The sequence below is a fragment of the Oenanthe melanoleuca genome, chromosome 1 (assembly GCF_029582105.1).
Source record: "Oenanthe melanoleuca isolate GR-GAL-2019-014 chromosome 1, OMel1.0, whole genome shotgun sequence".
Lineage (NCBI taxonomy): Eukaryota > Metazoa > Chordata > Aves > Passeriformes > Muscicapidae > Oenanthe > Oenanthe melanoleuca.
In genome coordinates this window covers 104,839,269-104,856,253 of record NC_079333.1, presented here as the reverse complement: position 1 = coordinate 104,856,253, position 16,985 = coordinate 104,839,269, and the positions used below count along the sequence as shown (strand labels likewise).

The 16,985-nt window shown below is 36.9% G+C and overlaps 1 protein-coding gene across 4 annotated transcripts in view; it reads left to right on the top strand.

Annotated features, from left to right (window-relative positions):
- The window catches only part of CASK (calcium/calmodulin dependent serine protein kinase), a 186,807-nt gene that overhangs the window by 107,001 nt on the left and 62,821 nt on the right, over positions 1-16,985 (top strand). For all 4 annotated transcript variants that reach the window (XM_056482692.1, XM_056482688.1, XM_056482682.1 and 1 more), the window contains exons 7-10: positions 7,594-7,769; positions 9,851-9,973; positions 12,285-12,368; positions 13,949-14,048. In XM_056482692.1, coding sequence (XP_056338667.1) covers positions 7,594-7,769; positions 9,851-9,973; positions 12,285-12,368; positions 13,949-14,048 — 483 coding nt within the window. The remainder of the gene's footprint in view (positions 1-7,593; positions 7,770-9,850; positions 9,974-12,284; positions 12,369-13,948; positions 14,049-16,985) is intronic.

Genomic DNA, 16,985 nt, shown 5'->3' with positions numbered 1-16,985 from the left:
GGCATTTCCAATTTTCAGCCTTTTCATTGGCACTTGTTGCTTTCAGCTTCAAATTCCACTCATTTTCAGGGATACCCAGAGCAATTCCACTTCGTTTATATACTGTGGAAAGTCTCCTTAACAGACTCCTCTCTTTCTTCTCATCTTCCATTCCAGTCCTTAAAGCACAAACTCCTCTGTTATCTGGCAATTCTTTTCCCTGCCAGAATCCCACCTGAAGACAAATTACCAGACAGTTCCCAAAACAGAGCTGGCAAGATCTTATTTTTTCAGTTTTACAGTGTAACCCATATGTGTTATATGAAAGCTGTCAATACTGGCTGTTTGAGCTGGGCTATAAATTTCTTATAAATCAGTGTTTATCTACTTACTTGTTTAAGTGTGATATTCATATGCCCTATGGATAAGTGTCATAATAGTAACAATAATTTACAGGCACTTCTTATTTCTCAATTGTTTCATAAACAAGTAGAAATTATCCAAATAGAGAAGTCTGAGCAGTATCATAACCACCTGTTCACTTTCACATTGCTTTTCTAATTTCTAGAATGGAAAACATTGATTCCTCTTGACATTGTAAATTATTTCCCTTTTGGCATAGCATTATTTCCCTTCTAGCATGGCAATGCCTACATTTGGTGGTTAGTACATAAATAAAAAAATTCTCTATTAAATAAAATCTATGATGACATTAAGATAATTTTACTGACCTGAAATCCCCTGTGCTTTGTTTGTGCTGGTTTTCCTACTTTTGGTTTATCTTGACACACCTGAGCCTGGCAATCCCAGATTCTGTGTAGCCCCAGGAGAACAAACTGAAGGGAATTTTCTCCCTCAGTGTCTTTGAAGCCAGCCTTCAAGCTTAAAGCTTTTGCTTTGTATGGGACTGTAACATTTTTTGACTTGACAAAGATATCTTATCTGAATGTGCATAAATTGCTGGGGAATTATTCTTGTAATGAAGTTAAATTAAACCCAGGTATTAAAATCTTTTGGTATAAGTCCAAAGAGAGATTTTTAAAGTTTAGAAGGATTGTAACTACAGGGTTCTTTCAAGCAGGTGGATGGTTGTTTGAAAGAAGTGTAAAGGGGCTCATGACAAAAAGCTGTAACATCATACTAGATGCCATTGATAAAAATGTTTATAAAGGAGATTTTAGGAGTGACTGTATTTTATTACCTAACAATTCAGCTGAAGTTAAAGATCATCAGAATTTATAAGTGAATTCCTTTATGGAACAGCACATAGACAGTAAACAGTCTGTTGCATTGTTATGGTACAGCTGGAGTAGTGGCACCTCTGGGAAGTCAGTGATTTAATAGACTAATCTCACATTATGATCTCTGTCTCCTTCCTTGGAGAGGGTTTCTTGCAGAGCATAGTATGAATTGTCACAATATTCCCTTAAATGTGACATCAAATTTACCTGAGATCAAATATCTTAGATACTAAATCTTGGGGGTTTTATCTAGTATAGGATATAAAAGTCTGAAGGAACAAAAACCATTGAGTTCACAATTGGTATTTCCTTCTCTTAATCTACTTCATTCCTCCTGGTTTCAACTAGTACAAAAAAAGATAACTGTATAGACCTAAGTAGGGTGAGGTTCTTTATCTGTGGATAGTTAACTGCCTTTCACATTTTACCTTCAGCAGCAAAATGTCACAGATGCCATAATGCTAATCCAGTCCACTAGTAATTTTCATGTATTATGAGTTAGATGCCTCAAAATCCCATAGTATGCTAAAGTAAATAATCATCTTACTGGAAAACATCTTATGTATTCTTAAGAGAAGTAAAGCACATAAAAAATAAGTGCTCTTGGGTCTTTGTGAGCTGTGTTTTTAGACTTACTACAAAAACAGCAAAGGGAGGCATAGCCATAAATTTCCCTCTAAATTAGACTATGGAACTGGGGGGAGAAGGGGACAGAATTTTTTAGTTCTTTGTTTTGTTTCATTAGTGTAAAAATGGTTATAGAACGGTTTGTGTGGAAAAGGGACCTTTAAAGGTCATCCAGTCCAGCCCCCTGCCATGAGCAGAACACCTTCCACTAGGTGAGGCTGCCCAGAGCAGTCTGATCTTGAATGTTTCCAGGGATGGAGCATCTGCCACCTCCCTGGGCAGCCTGTTCAGTGCTTCACCAAACTGGTTCTTGGTTTTATAAACCCCAGGTTAGAAAACTCTTTTTAGTGTTGAAGGGTTTTTATACTGCACAGACTCTTTTTCTTTTTCATCATCAGTGTCTGATTGTATTTCAAAGCTTTCATTTGTTTTCCAAGGAGAACTAAAATTTTGTAAGCTGAGGTCCTATGCTAGTATTCTTATTTCTCTTAGAGGGTAGTGTTTCCATTTCTTTTTTTTCCTAAAAATTAAAAGAATGTGAGTCCCTTCACAGCTTTGCCTTTAAAAGGCTTTGTTTTATTTGACAGATACAACTGTGGTTTACTGTCTGACACCTCTGGGCTGATTTGAGAGTGCTTACAGAAGGCTAATGTGTTAAGAAATCATTTAGGTTTACTTCCTCTATTAGTTTTATGGCAGAAAAGGCCATGGAATTAATTATAATTTGTCTCATGTGAGCTTTGCTTGGTTTGTTTTCTGGACACTCATGTCCAGTTGTCCAATCAGCTGATGCATCTTTTAAACACGTTTTCTTCAGACAATCTTCTGTGCTGAAGCTGAATTACCCCTTCTCCCTGCCCCCCCTTTTTTTTTTTTCCTTTTTTTTTTTAATCTACTCATCTTCTCTGTACATCTGCTTTAAACATCTCTATTGTCTGGAGTAATGTGGAAAGGAATTAAGAGTAGTAAAGTACTGCCCTATCTGATCTGTTGTGTGTGATTCTTTGATTCCTTCCACATTATTCTGGACATCCCACTCTTTTAGAAACACCTTAATTTGTGAGCATATTTCTTATTACACTATTGTGAGAGGTCAGATGGTGATGTTTATTAGTACCTCACTTTTTTTTCCTAAAAATTATTTGTTCCAGTTGTTTCCTTATACATCGTTCAGATACTACTGCTGTTGAAAGACTCTCCTTCTGATATCTTGGTCATCAATCCCCTGCCTTAGGGATGACAAAATCTGATTGGGTCTCTCTATATACTCTTCTTCTTGTGGAAAGCATAGCCCTATTGTCTGGAATAATATGGAAAGAGTCATAGAAACTAAATTATCAAAGGTAAGTCAAAATTTATCTTTAGTGCTTGTAAATTATGTCAGATTGACAGCACCAGAAGACTGAAGCTCTCTGTTTATCCACAGGAAAAAATCAGCAAAATCAGCAACTTTATAAATTTACAGGCAGCCAACATGCCTTAAAAACAGGCTGGTAAGAAAGTTTACCTCTAGAAATAAGGTGTCCTTACCAATGTAACCTGGATGTACCTGTCCAGGCACTGAGTGCTTCCCAACACAGCAAACTCTTTGATGTAGGCATTTACAGTGATAAGGATGGAGGCAGGTATCACACTGGCTACATGCCACTGTTGAGTCTTTGTATAGTGATGATTGTCATTTAATGCCACTCTAAAACAGAGAAGAAGAACCTAAAAGCACACAGACAGAAATTGATTCCAGTCTTCCATATGATTTCTTCTCAACTAAAAATCCTCTGTGTGTGCATGTATGAAATCTGTATTCAATTAGTGTTGTTTTTTCATGCACAGTCATTTTAATATATCCTTAAGTGTGTTTATATTCTGAAGAATAAAAAGCCTGTGGAAGGCAGTAGTTACCTGTTTCAGAGAAAAGTGCCTTTGCTTACTGTTTTTTCTCACATTGCCTCCAAAAAGATGCAAACTTTCTCTCAAAATACCAAAGAGTATTCCAAAGCTTCTAAAATATTTTAAAACTGAGCTGAGAACAAGTCTAAACTTTTACACTGGACATATTTAGAAGACCCATTTTTCTACCAAATAATTTTCAGCAGAAGTTATACTTAATCTAAAGGGCAGTGGATATCCATGAATTTAGGCAACTTTGCTGTCTGTTGACTGTATTTATACTGTTACTGATATTCCTTATAGTTCTTGTAGTTGCAACATAGGAAAACTCCCCATCTGTGTAAGGTCATGTGTGCACTTTGTTAATTTTGCTGGGCTGAGTGCAGTTCAAAGGTATTGCTCAGGTCAGTTTTTAAAATAACTTCAAAATCATCATTTGCTTCTTTGGTGAATCCAGTGGGGTGGTCTCAAGGATAACAGCTGCCCCAGAAATTACTCCAGCCCCTCATCACAGAGGCCACCCCTCCATCCCAGGACCAGCTCCTTGACACCTAAATTCCCACATTCCATCATGCTGTTGGATTGCTTTCATAGCATGTGTTGCTGCAAAATATGCTGTTTACATCAGGAGAAAATGTAGTTGTTTGCAAGGACACAAGATGTTCTTTTGTAGGTTGCCCTTCACTCTACTGAAATGCCCAGCAGACTTGCAAAAAAAAACCCAGAGGCAAAACCCAAACCTCTAAGCGTTGTTCTCACAGCACATAGTCATTTTTGTACCATGTTCACCTTTGCAATTTCTTATTGAAACCACAAAAAGTTCCTGAGTTGAGAAGGGTGGCACATAATTCTTGAAAATGCACATTAGATATAATTTGATATATATAAGGTTTGTGGTTTCATTAGCTACTTTATCCAGACAACTGTACCTTAATGCTTCTTTTAAATAGCTTGTTAGCCCATGTGATATTTTGTCTTCTGCTGATTTCTCCTGTTTGTCTTTGGAGTAATCCCTCTTCACACTAGTCAGATTTTATAACAGCAATTATAAAGCATGGTGGGAAGGCAGAATTTCCAGAGAATATACGATTTTCCATTTATATTGTTCAAAAAGATTTAAGTGAGCTTTAGTACCACAAAAGATCTTTTTTAAACACATAAGAAAGGTTACACCTGCTCCAAAATTGCAAATGGGTTCCTCTGCACCCTTGTCTCAGGAAGTTCCCACTGAGACAAACAAGATTTGGGTAAGCCAGGTGTCTGATCATCTCCTGAATCGAAGGTTTCCAGTCTGTGACACACCACGAACATCACATGAGCAATATGAGGACATAGAAAAATGCTCTCTGAACAGGCAGGTGTTGCTGCTTTTGCACAGGCACAGCCTGATACAGAGCTGGAAATATTGATTCTTTTCCTGTCACCAATGGTGCATCCAAAGGGGAAAAAAGTGATGAAACCTTATAGATACAAAATTATAAAAAGGCAAAAAAATATCACAACAACTTATGCATACTTGTTGTGTATATAATTTCCATTTTCTTTGTCTTCCTTGCCACCAGGCATCTTAAAACAGAGACCTATCTAAGGAGATAATTCTTTACCTCATATATGTGATCTTGAAGATTTGATTTTGAGGTTTCTCAGTTAGGCTGAAATTACACCACGCACCTACAAAGTGTGTACAGCCCAGAAGAATAATGAGTCATTTTTCCCTATGTGTGTCTCTGTCCAGACTAAATATCCTTCCTCACCTCCTGTGATACAAGGGATGAGCTGGACTTGCAGCATCTTGGTGGTTTATTCTTTTTTTAGCTCAGGAAGGAACTGCCCCTTCACTGTCAGGTCAGCCTGGACCACAGGGACTTTTTAAGAGGCCAGGCTAGCCTAGTGATGAGGTAACATCCTTTTGTCACAGACAGATCCCCAACATTTGCTTGGCAATATTTTAATCCTGTAGATGCAAAAAGGACTAATTAACAGAACATGGTGAGATCATATTCCTGCATTAGGTGGGATAAACAAAGGATGGACTTTACTGAGGAAGCTACTTCCAAATAGTCTCCCAGGTGTTTGTTCCCAGTGCTGTGAGTTAGCTGACTGCCATGCACAGGGTGAGCAGGACAGGTTAATCAAGCAAGACCTTACAAAGACAAGACTGAGTTAAATATGTGCCCTGCAAACTCCTCAGATTCTGTCTTGGTTTGAAAGACAGATGTTTGTTAAGAAAGGCAGGAGCCTCTCTTGAAATGGAAAATGTAAACCCTCCTCCCTCTAAATTATTATAATTTTGAAATTAGGGAACTCTCAGGCAGATATGGGAATAGGAATTAACAGTTCTTTACTAGGAAAATTAAAAATATGATAATGCAAAAAACAAAAAAACACTCAAACCACTGTCAGAGTCAGAATACAACCTGACACCCTGTCAGTCAGTCAGGGTGTTGGCAGCAGTCCCATTAAATGGTGGCTGCATCCTCCTGCAGTGGCAGATGTGGTTCAGCTGGAGCAGTGCTCCTGTAGAAGGTGCAGTTTTCCTCTGAAGGTGAAGTGATGATGTAAAAGGGTCTGGTTTTCCTCTGGAATCCAGTGGAAAAAGTCTTCTCTGATGTTCCAAATCCCAGATTTTATCTAGGTAGGAAATGTTTGGCTCATCCCCCTGGCTGGAGCATCTCCCAGTGGGATGATGGAATTTTATCAGTCATGCAGTGGGACTCCATGGCCCATTAACAGAAGATATCTCCCTGGAGGAAGGATGGGTTGTGGGAAAGATAAGGATTATTGCTCCAGCTGGTTTAACAGATGGTGATTGAATACATACCTTTGGTTACATCCTGCATTGCAGCCCAAGACACATTCTCTGGGCTGCATTTTAGCCTCTCCTAACCAGGTGTTGCAAGCCTGGAATGGAGCCTCTGAAATCCACTGTAGTAAGCAACAATAATTTGTGAAGAGGGTACTTTTTTTGTGAGAAGGTGACAGTTTGCTACACTGATGTTCTTTTTCTGCTGTTGGTACTTGCTGGAACCAGAGTAGTCCAAATATAGAATGTTTGTAAGTGTCAGTGATAACCTAAGCATTCCAAGCTTAATTTTTGCAGTGGAAACAAAACTCTTTACAATGGGAAACATTTATGAGGAGAAGTAAAATGTTCATTACTTTTATTTGGCTTAATGTGTTACATAGAAATTGAATTAAGTTACTCTAATCAGTTTTATCTGCTCAAAAGAGCAGTTGGTACTAAACACTTTTTTTTAATAGGAAAACATTAGTTGCACTCAATGAAAGCACTCTGTGAAAAAAATCAGCATTACCTTTTCACCTGCAGGAAGGTACTGCCCTCTTCAAATAAATGAGTAACACATTTGCTGGCATTTTGCATTTTTGTTGGCAGTTTCAGTAGAACAGCCAAGGTATGGGCAGAGCATCAGACCAAACTCTGCTACTGCCAGTTAGATGCAGCTTTTTCAAGTTATGAGTGTGCACTAGAACTCTACAGTGTCTTTATATTTGCTCTCTGAATAATTCCTGTTTCAAAGATTGTCCAAGTTGATGGGTTTGCTTTTATATGGCAAATTTCACTGGAGAGTCTTAGTGCTCTTACAAGTCTTGTTTCACAGTCTGCCAGCTAGGGTAGAATATTCCTCAATTTATAAAAGTAAAAATAAAGTATAAGGGAAAATGCTAATTTATCTCACTGCATATATATAAAATATAAATTTGAGGTAAAAATAATTGTGTAAAAGCTTTAAACCATGAACAAAATTTTTTAAAACTGTTTTTGTTTAATGCAGGTATTCTTCATTCCTTTGTTTGACACACATCACTTTGACTCAATTTTCTTTTTATTTCCATTTAGGACGTGTAGGAACACCTCACTTTATGGCTCCAGAAGTGGTAAAAAGAGAACCATATGGGAAGCCTGTAGATGTTTGGGGTTGTGGTGTGATCCTGTTTATCCTGCTAAGTGGTTGTTTGCCTTTTTATGGAACCAAGGAAAGATTATTTGAAGGCATTATTAAAGGCAAATACAAGGTAAATTCAGGCATACATTAATCCTTTTCCAGTGAGGTGAGCTCTGTTGATAAAATTTCTGGAAGTTGGTTTTTGTATTTAGATTATTTAAATTTAAAGCTTATGGAAATCTGTCACACAGGAAGAGATGATTTTCCCCTCCCCAGTCTGTCCTGTACCTGATGTATTTTGTATCATTGCTAGGAATTAGAATATGGAAGTATTTGCTCAGATTAAGTAATAAATACAGCCAGCCCTTAATTGTACATTGAGTCCAGCAGGAAGAGGTTTAGCTGTGAAGTAGAACATACTGTAACCTCAGATTTATAGACTTTTAAAGTTTTTTATCTGCTAACAGAGCTGTTGTAAAACATTCATCATCATACTGCCTTGATTTAAAACAAATTGCATGTTATTTTACAAATGCAGGCAGGCATTTTTCTTCTTAGTAGAGTGTGCTGTAAAGTGCAGCTGATGATTCAAAAGGAGCCACTTGGAGCCAGGGGCAGGTCAGTGTGCACACAAGAGAAGCTCTCACAGCATCAACCCACAGACCATTGTGGAGACAAATTTAAAGCTTCAACTTCACTGTTTCTGTGGGTTTGTGTAATATCAGCTTTGCTGTACTTTGGAACCAAGGTCATACATGAGCTGTGCATTAGCAAATTACAAATGGAGACTCCCAAAGCTGTCTGATACTTTGATTTATTATATTACCTTAACAACCTGCTAAAATGTAAGTGGCAGCAGTGTTGCTGTACTTGGTCATGAGTACATAATTCCTTTTTTAAATTTTAATATGCAAGAAACAGCAGCATTTCTTCATGGCACTAGTATTGGGATTGCACAGACTGACAGATGTTCTACTTTATGGAAGATTTCTTTATGGAATCTCATAAGCAGCAAAAGCCTTCTGGAAGGATACAAGTTAACTTCTCTTTTTTAAAAAAAAAAATTTACAGCCAGCACATTGTGTCCTCATAGTTCCTTTTCTGTTCCTGTTTCCACAGTAATTTGTCTATTCAGTGAAAATGGTGTCAAATTTGCAATTACCTTCATTTCATTAGAACTGAAAAAGAAATTATGAATCACAGCTATAAATGTGCATTTCATAGCCAGATAACATTGCTGAGTGCCCCAATACAGAGATCATTTTTTAAAGGCTGATTTTAAATAAAATAGACCTCTTTAAATGACCAGATTGTAACATTGAAAAGAGTCTGGTTATAATTTTGAGTTTGCATTTAGTACTTTGTAAAGTTAGCTGTCTATCATCTAAGTAAAACTTAGCTTCTTCATCAATTAAATAAATACTAGAAATACCTTAAGGATATAATCCTTTATATCACATAAAGAATTTTCTTACTTTGGTGTGGTTTTATCTGGTGCCCATCATTTTGACTGGTTGGACACAAATCTTGCATATATGCACAAAATGAAAATGCATTCTAAGTCATCCTTCACATTGTACCTCCTAAAGATAAAGTTCTGCTCTGAAAGTGTTGCAGTTGGTATTGTCTTTTCCTTTTATGCTTCCCTAGTGGAAAAACTTTACCTGTTGTGAAATTGAAAGGAATTTACTGGGAAGGGCCATTGTCCATAGCACCTTAAGGACAGGACCAGAGTAGTTCCCTACAGGCATTCTCTTACTCCCTTCTTACCCAGATCACTGGCATGAAATTGTGGGTTGAAACAGATAAATTCTTATGCCATATATTGATTCCAGGAATAGATTTAATTTCTGCATTTATCTTATGGGTAATTAATTGTCGAACAGAGCTTAATTGGTTTTTTTTTATCTAGTGGATGGTCACTTTTACCTGAGCAGAATGTGGAGTAGGTAGAAATTATACTGTGATTATAACATAATAATAAGGACACGTCAATATTTATGTTTTCAATTTTTGTGCCATTTCAGTAGCAACTGGTGTTCAATTTTTACAAGTTATTAAAAAACTTAGAAATTTTCTTTTACATCCATTAAATGGAAAGGTTTACAAGCACCAACCACTGTTAAATCTCTGCAGTTATTTTACATAAACACCAGGTTTTTTCTTACATACTTATCACTAATTTAATTTTTTTTTCTTGCCTGTAATCAGATGAATCCTAGGCAATGGAGCCATATTTCTGAAAGTGCCAAAGATCTGGTGCGCCGCATGCTTATGCTGGATCCAGCAGAAAGGATAACAGTGTATGAGGCACTGAATCACCCCTGGTTAAAGGTAGTAAAAGCAGCTGTTTACATGCTAGTTCCCTATTGAAGGGAGAAAAACATGTATTTCTTTGTTTTTCTGAGCTTTTTCAAAGTAGACATGAACTGTATGGAATGTGGGATAATGTGCTTTAAATGCTGTGTAGGATTAGAGCCTGAGATTTTGATAATTGCCAGGTTTAAACTCTTGCTTAAGAGCAAACTCAGTTGGACATCTTCAGCAGCACCAGAGTGCAGGGAGTAGGGGTGCTTAGCATAAAGCTTAAAGAAGGTGTTAATGTGCCTTTTGTGGCTCTCAAACTCTAGAGAGGTAATTTCTGATCTCCTTTTTGCTCAGTCATATCTGAATGTCTTTCCTGTTACTCATGTAGCCATTCACTCTACTGCTGTAGGTTATGCTGCTGAGCTGTGCTGCTTCCTTACATTAGATTCTTAAAAATATCTCACCTAAAGGGAAGGAAGTAGTGGAGTGTTGCTCCAAAGCCACTATTACTGCATAAAATTATATGACATCTGGTAATCAAACTATTTTTCAGTGATGGCAGAATTTATAACACATTTTAAGCCAGTGGAAGAGTAGTTGTTGCACACTGAAGGTTTACAACAGGAGCAGGAGAAAACACACCTGTAGCTTCTCAGCAGTCCATTACTAGTCTGTGCTAAACATTGGGGTTGGAGAATGATGAGCTGTGCTGCAGAATTTAAAGGTGAAAAGTACTGGTTCAGAGCACTGTATTTTCTTTGGCAGAAGGAGATGAATTAACTATTTTTCTTAGTTATCCTTTGCTTCTTTTCTGTAGTGGGTGTCCAGGGTAGAGAGACTTAAACAGGGCACTTATTTTAAAAGGAGGCTGATCTGGTGTCTGCAGCTGGACTCTCTTTGTCCTCTACATGAGACAAAGAGAAACCCACAAAGGAAAAACCTGGGAAGAACAGAATCATAGGCTCTTCTCCCTCCAAGTAAATGGTGTAACCACCAGTGAATGGAGTCATTCTTCCACTTCTCTGCTGTCTTTCTGCCTCTGACTCTTGTATTCCAAGCTATAGAATGGTCTCTTATAATAGGAGTGTTCACCTCTCAGAAATTACAGTGGTTGAGGCAGCTCTTCTGAGTGTTGGGAAACTGCAGGTTCAAGCCATTTCACTCAAAAAGAGCCAAAGTTCTGTCTGTTCATCTGGGACATACATAGTGTATCAAATATCAAAAAGTATGGAAATGATCACAATGTTTTGGAATACCAGGATATCATACAAACACAGGTGATCTGTTTTTACCTGCTTGTAGTTGGACTTTTTCTTCACTTTGAGAGCATACCCACATTGAGATGCCAAAGCTAGAGCTTGGTTGGGTGTTGTCTTGGCAGAAAACCTGTGATTTTTGTTGTTTGAGCAACTAAGCTAATTAGGTTTGTTAAAAAGACAATTCTGTAATGTGCATATGCAAGCTCAGCCTGTGGTCTCTTTTGGCATCTGTGGTCTCTTTCTGATCATGTTGTTATTTGTGGGAAGTCACATGATTTAGTTTATCACAATTTTGTTTGCAAGCTCAGGCCAGGCATTCTACCAGTCAGTCCTCTCATTTTTGCCTACAATAAACTTCCTTCTCTGCTGACTCAGAACTTTCTAAACCATTTATAGATAGGAGCAGATACAGCATGAGGCAGAGACATGTTTAGTGCCATAGAGAGACTGCTGTGGTTTCACTGATTCAGGAGAAGCATGTGATAAACACATTAAATCAATGATTTTATATAACTTCAGGGGGAAAAGGTAGGTGGCAGCTGCAGGTTTTGTCCCTTCTGCCACTGCCGTTGTTCATTGGCAGATTTTTCACCTACAATGGAGAATTCTTCCTGTGCCATTCCCTGGCTGGCATTGGGTTGGCACTTCCTGCCCTGTTGGACAGGTACCCCACCTCCCAAATTTACCTGAAGTATCCAGCACCCTGTAAAAGAGTGCATGAACAGGTTGCTTCACTGAGGTTTATGAATTACAAAAAGCAGAAGTATTTTCTACTTGCCAGCTTCAAAGTTCAGTGCTAGACACAGACTGACAGCATGACAGTAAAAAAAAACTGGAGTCTTATTACTAGGTGGGAAACAATTACAAAAAGAAAATATCCTTGTCCCAGGTTAAGAATTCTGTCAAAATACTTTAATCCTTCTTAATTTCTCAAAGTTTTCCTTAATTTGCAACAAATCCTCATTCTTCTTAGGATATTTATGAGTGGTGCTTTTCTTGTCTGGTTTCTTAGTGTCAAGAGGATATTAAAAACTTGTATTTAATTTTCCTTTGGTTTGTTTTTTGTGGGGTTTTTTAAGGAGAGAGATCGCTATGCATACAAGATTCATCTTCCAGAAACAGTAGAACAATTGAGAAAATTCAATGCAAGACGAAAACTAAAGGTAAAGTGAATGTTTTAAAACCATATAGTTACACAGCTCAAACTTTATGTGATACTTGATTCATTTAAAAAGTGCTAAGAGAAATCTGTGCCCTGAAGTCAGCAATAAAATAAAAAGGTGCAACAGGCCTTCACACATGTTTATTGGCATGATGTCTTAGAAAGGCTATTTATCCTTTTTTTCTTAGTGCATAGTTTTCAAATGTCAGTGCAAATTGTCTGTTATCAGCCAAGGTGTATATGAGGTGTATATGTATATGAGGTCTTCAATCAGTTCAGTCATTCTCTGTAATACAAATTACTGGAGAGAATCGTGCAATCATTTCTGTTATAATTTGTTACATTTATAATAAATGGAACATAGTAATTGTTAATGTCTTTGTTGAAGAAGAGCAAATTCATGTTCCTCAGTTTATCCTATTTATGTTTAAGTACATACTAGTTTATTTCTTAGCCATATTGAAAAGAATGTTTACATTTTAGCCCAAAACAACATGATTTTCCTTCTGTTCCTGTCATGGAATATTTAACAGAAATATTTCTGAATTCACTGAAAGATTTAGAAAATTATGAGAGAAACATGGAGCATTGCAGTTCATGGGCTGTTTTACAATTTGTAATAAAACTCAGAATCAGGTATTCACATTAAGCTGCTGCTTTGCAAAAGTTTCATGTAGCTGATAATGAGGATGCACAGTTGCCACAGTTCATGAACAGCTCTTTCTCATAGGTGGTTTGTATGCCCAGGTAGTATTTCCATTAAAATGCTATTTAGTACATTTTAGAAAATGACCTGATTCCTGTTCTAGGACAAATTTCAGGTATTTCCTAGATCTCTTTCTGGGGAGGCCACTGTATTTAGTTTTCTGAGCTTTTATACCTTCATTATTTTTTTATGCCATTTTATCCAAAGCACTGTTCTGCAGTAAGTTTCATGAAATTTTTCTATGCTTCCATAACTGTGAGGTATTAAAACCTGAGTGGTTAAAGTGTAATTTGCTTGAACAAGTAAATATATGTCAGAGCAGGTAACCATTTTTCTGGGTTTGTAAATTCCCCTGCCATGCTCATTCTGGTACTCTGCAATTGTTTTTATAACTGTGTTATTTTTATATTGATGTACTATGGGTGTCAAAGTATTCTAGTGCTGTCAGTGCTGTCAGCAGATTATGACAATTTCTAAAATGAAAGCATAGTGTTTTGCTTTAAAGAGTGAATTTTTATTCCTGCTAGTCCACTCAGTGTAGGTAAGAGGAAAATATAAAGAGGTTAGTTATTTTGTTTAAATTGTAGTACAGTGTGAATTTATGAATTTATAGAGTTATTATTTCAAAATATATTCACATAAGGAACTCTTCTGATGAATCCCCTTGGAAACAATATTTTTGCTGTTTATTAGTGTATGACCAGGTCTTCTGTTAGATATGATAAAAGGGAGGCAGAGCTGATGACTAGAAAATTTATTTGCTGTTCATTGAAAATATCAACACACAGGAGACCTCAGGAGATTGAGTAATCCAAGGTGTCTGGAAATGTTTTGTTATCCTTTGTGTAATTGAGACTGTGGGTATCTTTATTCAGGGGGCAGTACTAGCAGCTGTGTCAAGCCACAAATTCAACTCCTTCTATGGTGACCCCCCTGAAGAGCTGCCAGACTTCTCTGAAGACCCCACCTCCTCAGGTATTTTAACAGAAAGTGTATTTACTGCAGTCAGTCTGTCTTAAGTCTATACTGACCAGAGTACCATAAAATTGAATGTTAAGTTAACATTTACATGTGATAGGATAAATATTTTTGATTCACAATGGCATTCACAGCTGGTAAAAAAAAAAAGAGAAAATCTCAGTACAGTTTTAAGCTTCTACAGAGATTCTGTCTGGTTTTTTAAATTTTTCTTGTATGTACATTTAATTACAAATAATGTTATAATCTCACATTTCTTTTTATATTACTTGACCATAAAAGCTTATTGAAATTTTGTCTTGAATTCTTAGGCTGGAGCAAAGCTCTAATAACTTACTGATAGTTATTTATAAAAAGAAGCCATTATGTACCAAAGTTTCCTGACCTTCTGCTTTAGAGAATAACAAAATTATTTAGATATGTCCTGTTTAAAGCACACTGGACAGTATTTCTGACCCCCAGATGTTCAGAGGGAGACAATAATGTACTCAGGGACCTCCCATCATACCTCAAAGGGGAAGATAATACTTGTGCTGTGATCTAGGCCTTGGGTGGGACAGTGACCTTACTCAAGCAATCCTTTTGTCCATAGCCCATATTCAGAAATTTAAATAACCTGTCAGTCCCTAAACTAACACAGTCCTGTCATATTTATGTATCTTAATTTTGACATCAATATTTGCAGTTCAAATGTCTGGGTTGATCTGTCTGATCTAAAATTAGGATTTAGGATCAATTTAAATGAACCTTGAAGAAAAACTTAAGACCAAAAGGACTGTCTTTAATTTTTCTAAACAATTTAGGAGTACTGGCAGAATATTTTAGCTATATACTGACTTTTCTAGAAGACATTTCAGGAACTTAATTGTGTGTCTTGTGTGGTATTTCTCTGTAAAAATATTTTTATAGGTGAGAAAATTATGTATAGACTGCATATATTAATTATTTATTTCTTTCTATTTCATATAAGCAAATTATTATTATTATAAATTATTTCAATATCATTAAAATAAGAATTATATGCCCCATAAGAATGGGGGCAACTTCTGGTTGAAATTCTCTAATTCCACTTCTTGGAATCCAAGTTTGAGTACTAAAACTAAGAGACTGTTTTGTCTTTAGACATGAGCACTGTTCATAATTCCCATAGGAATGAATAAGAATCTCAGGTCATTTATTGCAAATGGGTGATCAAAGCCTCATGGCCCAAGCTCAGCCAGACAGCTTTTGGATACTTGTACTTTCAGTTAAGGATCCACCTACTCTCCTAAGGAAAGAATAAGTCAGTTTTACTTCACCTAGAACTACTTGCAGTGCCTTAATTTTTGTTTCCACCTACTTCCCCCATTTCAGTGGTGAATGGCCACCAACATGACTGGCAATGCCAACTTTCCTAATCTGGAAACAGCAGTTCTGCTTTCCAGTTTCAGTCTCACATCAACAGGACATGTCTCTTCCTCTGAGTGATGTAATTGCAGATACCACTATACAGGAAAGCTGCAAGTTCTATTTTTTTCCACTCACAGAATACTTGAAGCTAGTGCACATTAAATTGTACAGAATATTTGTGCTGGATCCATTGTTAGCTTGTGTTCATCTCTGAAATAACTGAAACAAAAGCTTGGAATTCTCAGGAGAGCAAATTTATTCTCTAACCTGACATTGTTGATCAGACTGATGGAGGATCACAGTGATCAGGAAACCATGCTAAGTGGGAAGTTTTCATTATGTTTCTCTGATCCACTTCTTCAGCTGATAAAATATTTAATATTGAACATTGAGCCTTGCAAGAAAAGACTATAAACCTCTTTCAGCTTCTGAAATTCCTAGATATGGAAATCTATTTTGTTTCCTCTTCAGAAGTACACCAATAATATTTTCAAATATTTCTAGCTTATAGGATGGGCTTGTGATGATTCTGAACCAAACTAGTTTGGAGAAATTAAACATAAAACTCAAGAACTGCTGTAGAATCCTGATTACCTTAAAGTTTTTTAAGTTTCCTTTCTACTATCTCATAATGTTATTCCAGATCATAAACTCTTAATGAAGAGCATTTAATATTTTAGATGTGCTTGCCAGTTATTCCTCCCATATAATTTTGTGAAGCTTATCATTGTAATTAAATGGTTTGTCAGAAACAGGCAAATGCAGAACTCCTACAGAGATAAATATACAGAAATATAGATGGTTATTTGGTTATGCAAATTGCATTTCCTGTCTTCCAGTGCTTTCCAAACACAGAAAATTTCAGTTCTCTCTTTTTCCCCAATTAATCTAGTGGTGTTCTTCCTCAAAGTTCAGTTTGGAAACCTGGGGTTGCTGGAACCTTGGAGCATCTTCCTGTGCTACCAGAGTGTTATCCTGGGATAGGAAGGCACTGCAGGCAGCAAATCAGATGATTTTGTAGATGGCAGAATCAGAAAAGGAGATATTCTTGTTAGAGTTTTCCAGTGATAGTCAGCAAATTGCATAGCTAAATTAGATAGGAATGAACAGAGATAATTTTGTTTAAGGTCAGCCAGGTTTTTTTCTGTACACATCTTGCTTTCCTTTGTACAGTGTTAACAGCTCTTGGTTCCAACCACTTGCTGACCACTGGGTGGTCTGTTTCTTCTTTTGTCAGCAGCCAACCTCTGAAGAACTTGAATTGATCCTGCTATCATCCTTTTGGTAACATGGCAGATACCAGAGTTTCTGAGTTTTGAGTGTGATTAAACCTTTTAAAACACTGTTAAACCACAGTGCTGCTTTATTGCTGACAGTCTGTGTTCTGTAACTTCTCCAGTAAAGCCACCGAGCAGCTCAGCTTACAAGCTTTCTGCACATGGTCTTCTCTAGAATGTAAAGCATTTTGATTTTTGGTTTGTCTGTCTTCAAGACATCGTAAAATGTGTATTCCCCAAGGCAACAAATGTTTTGGATATTTTTAAT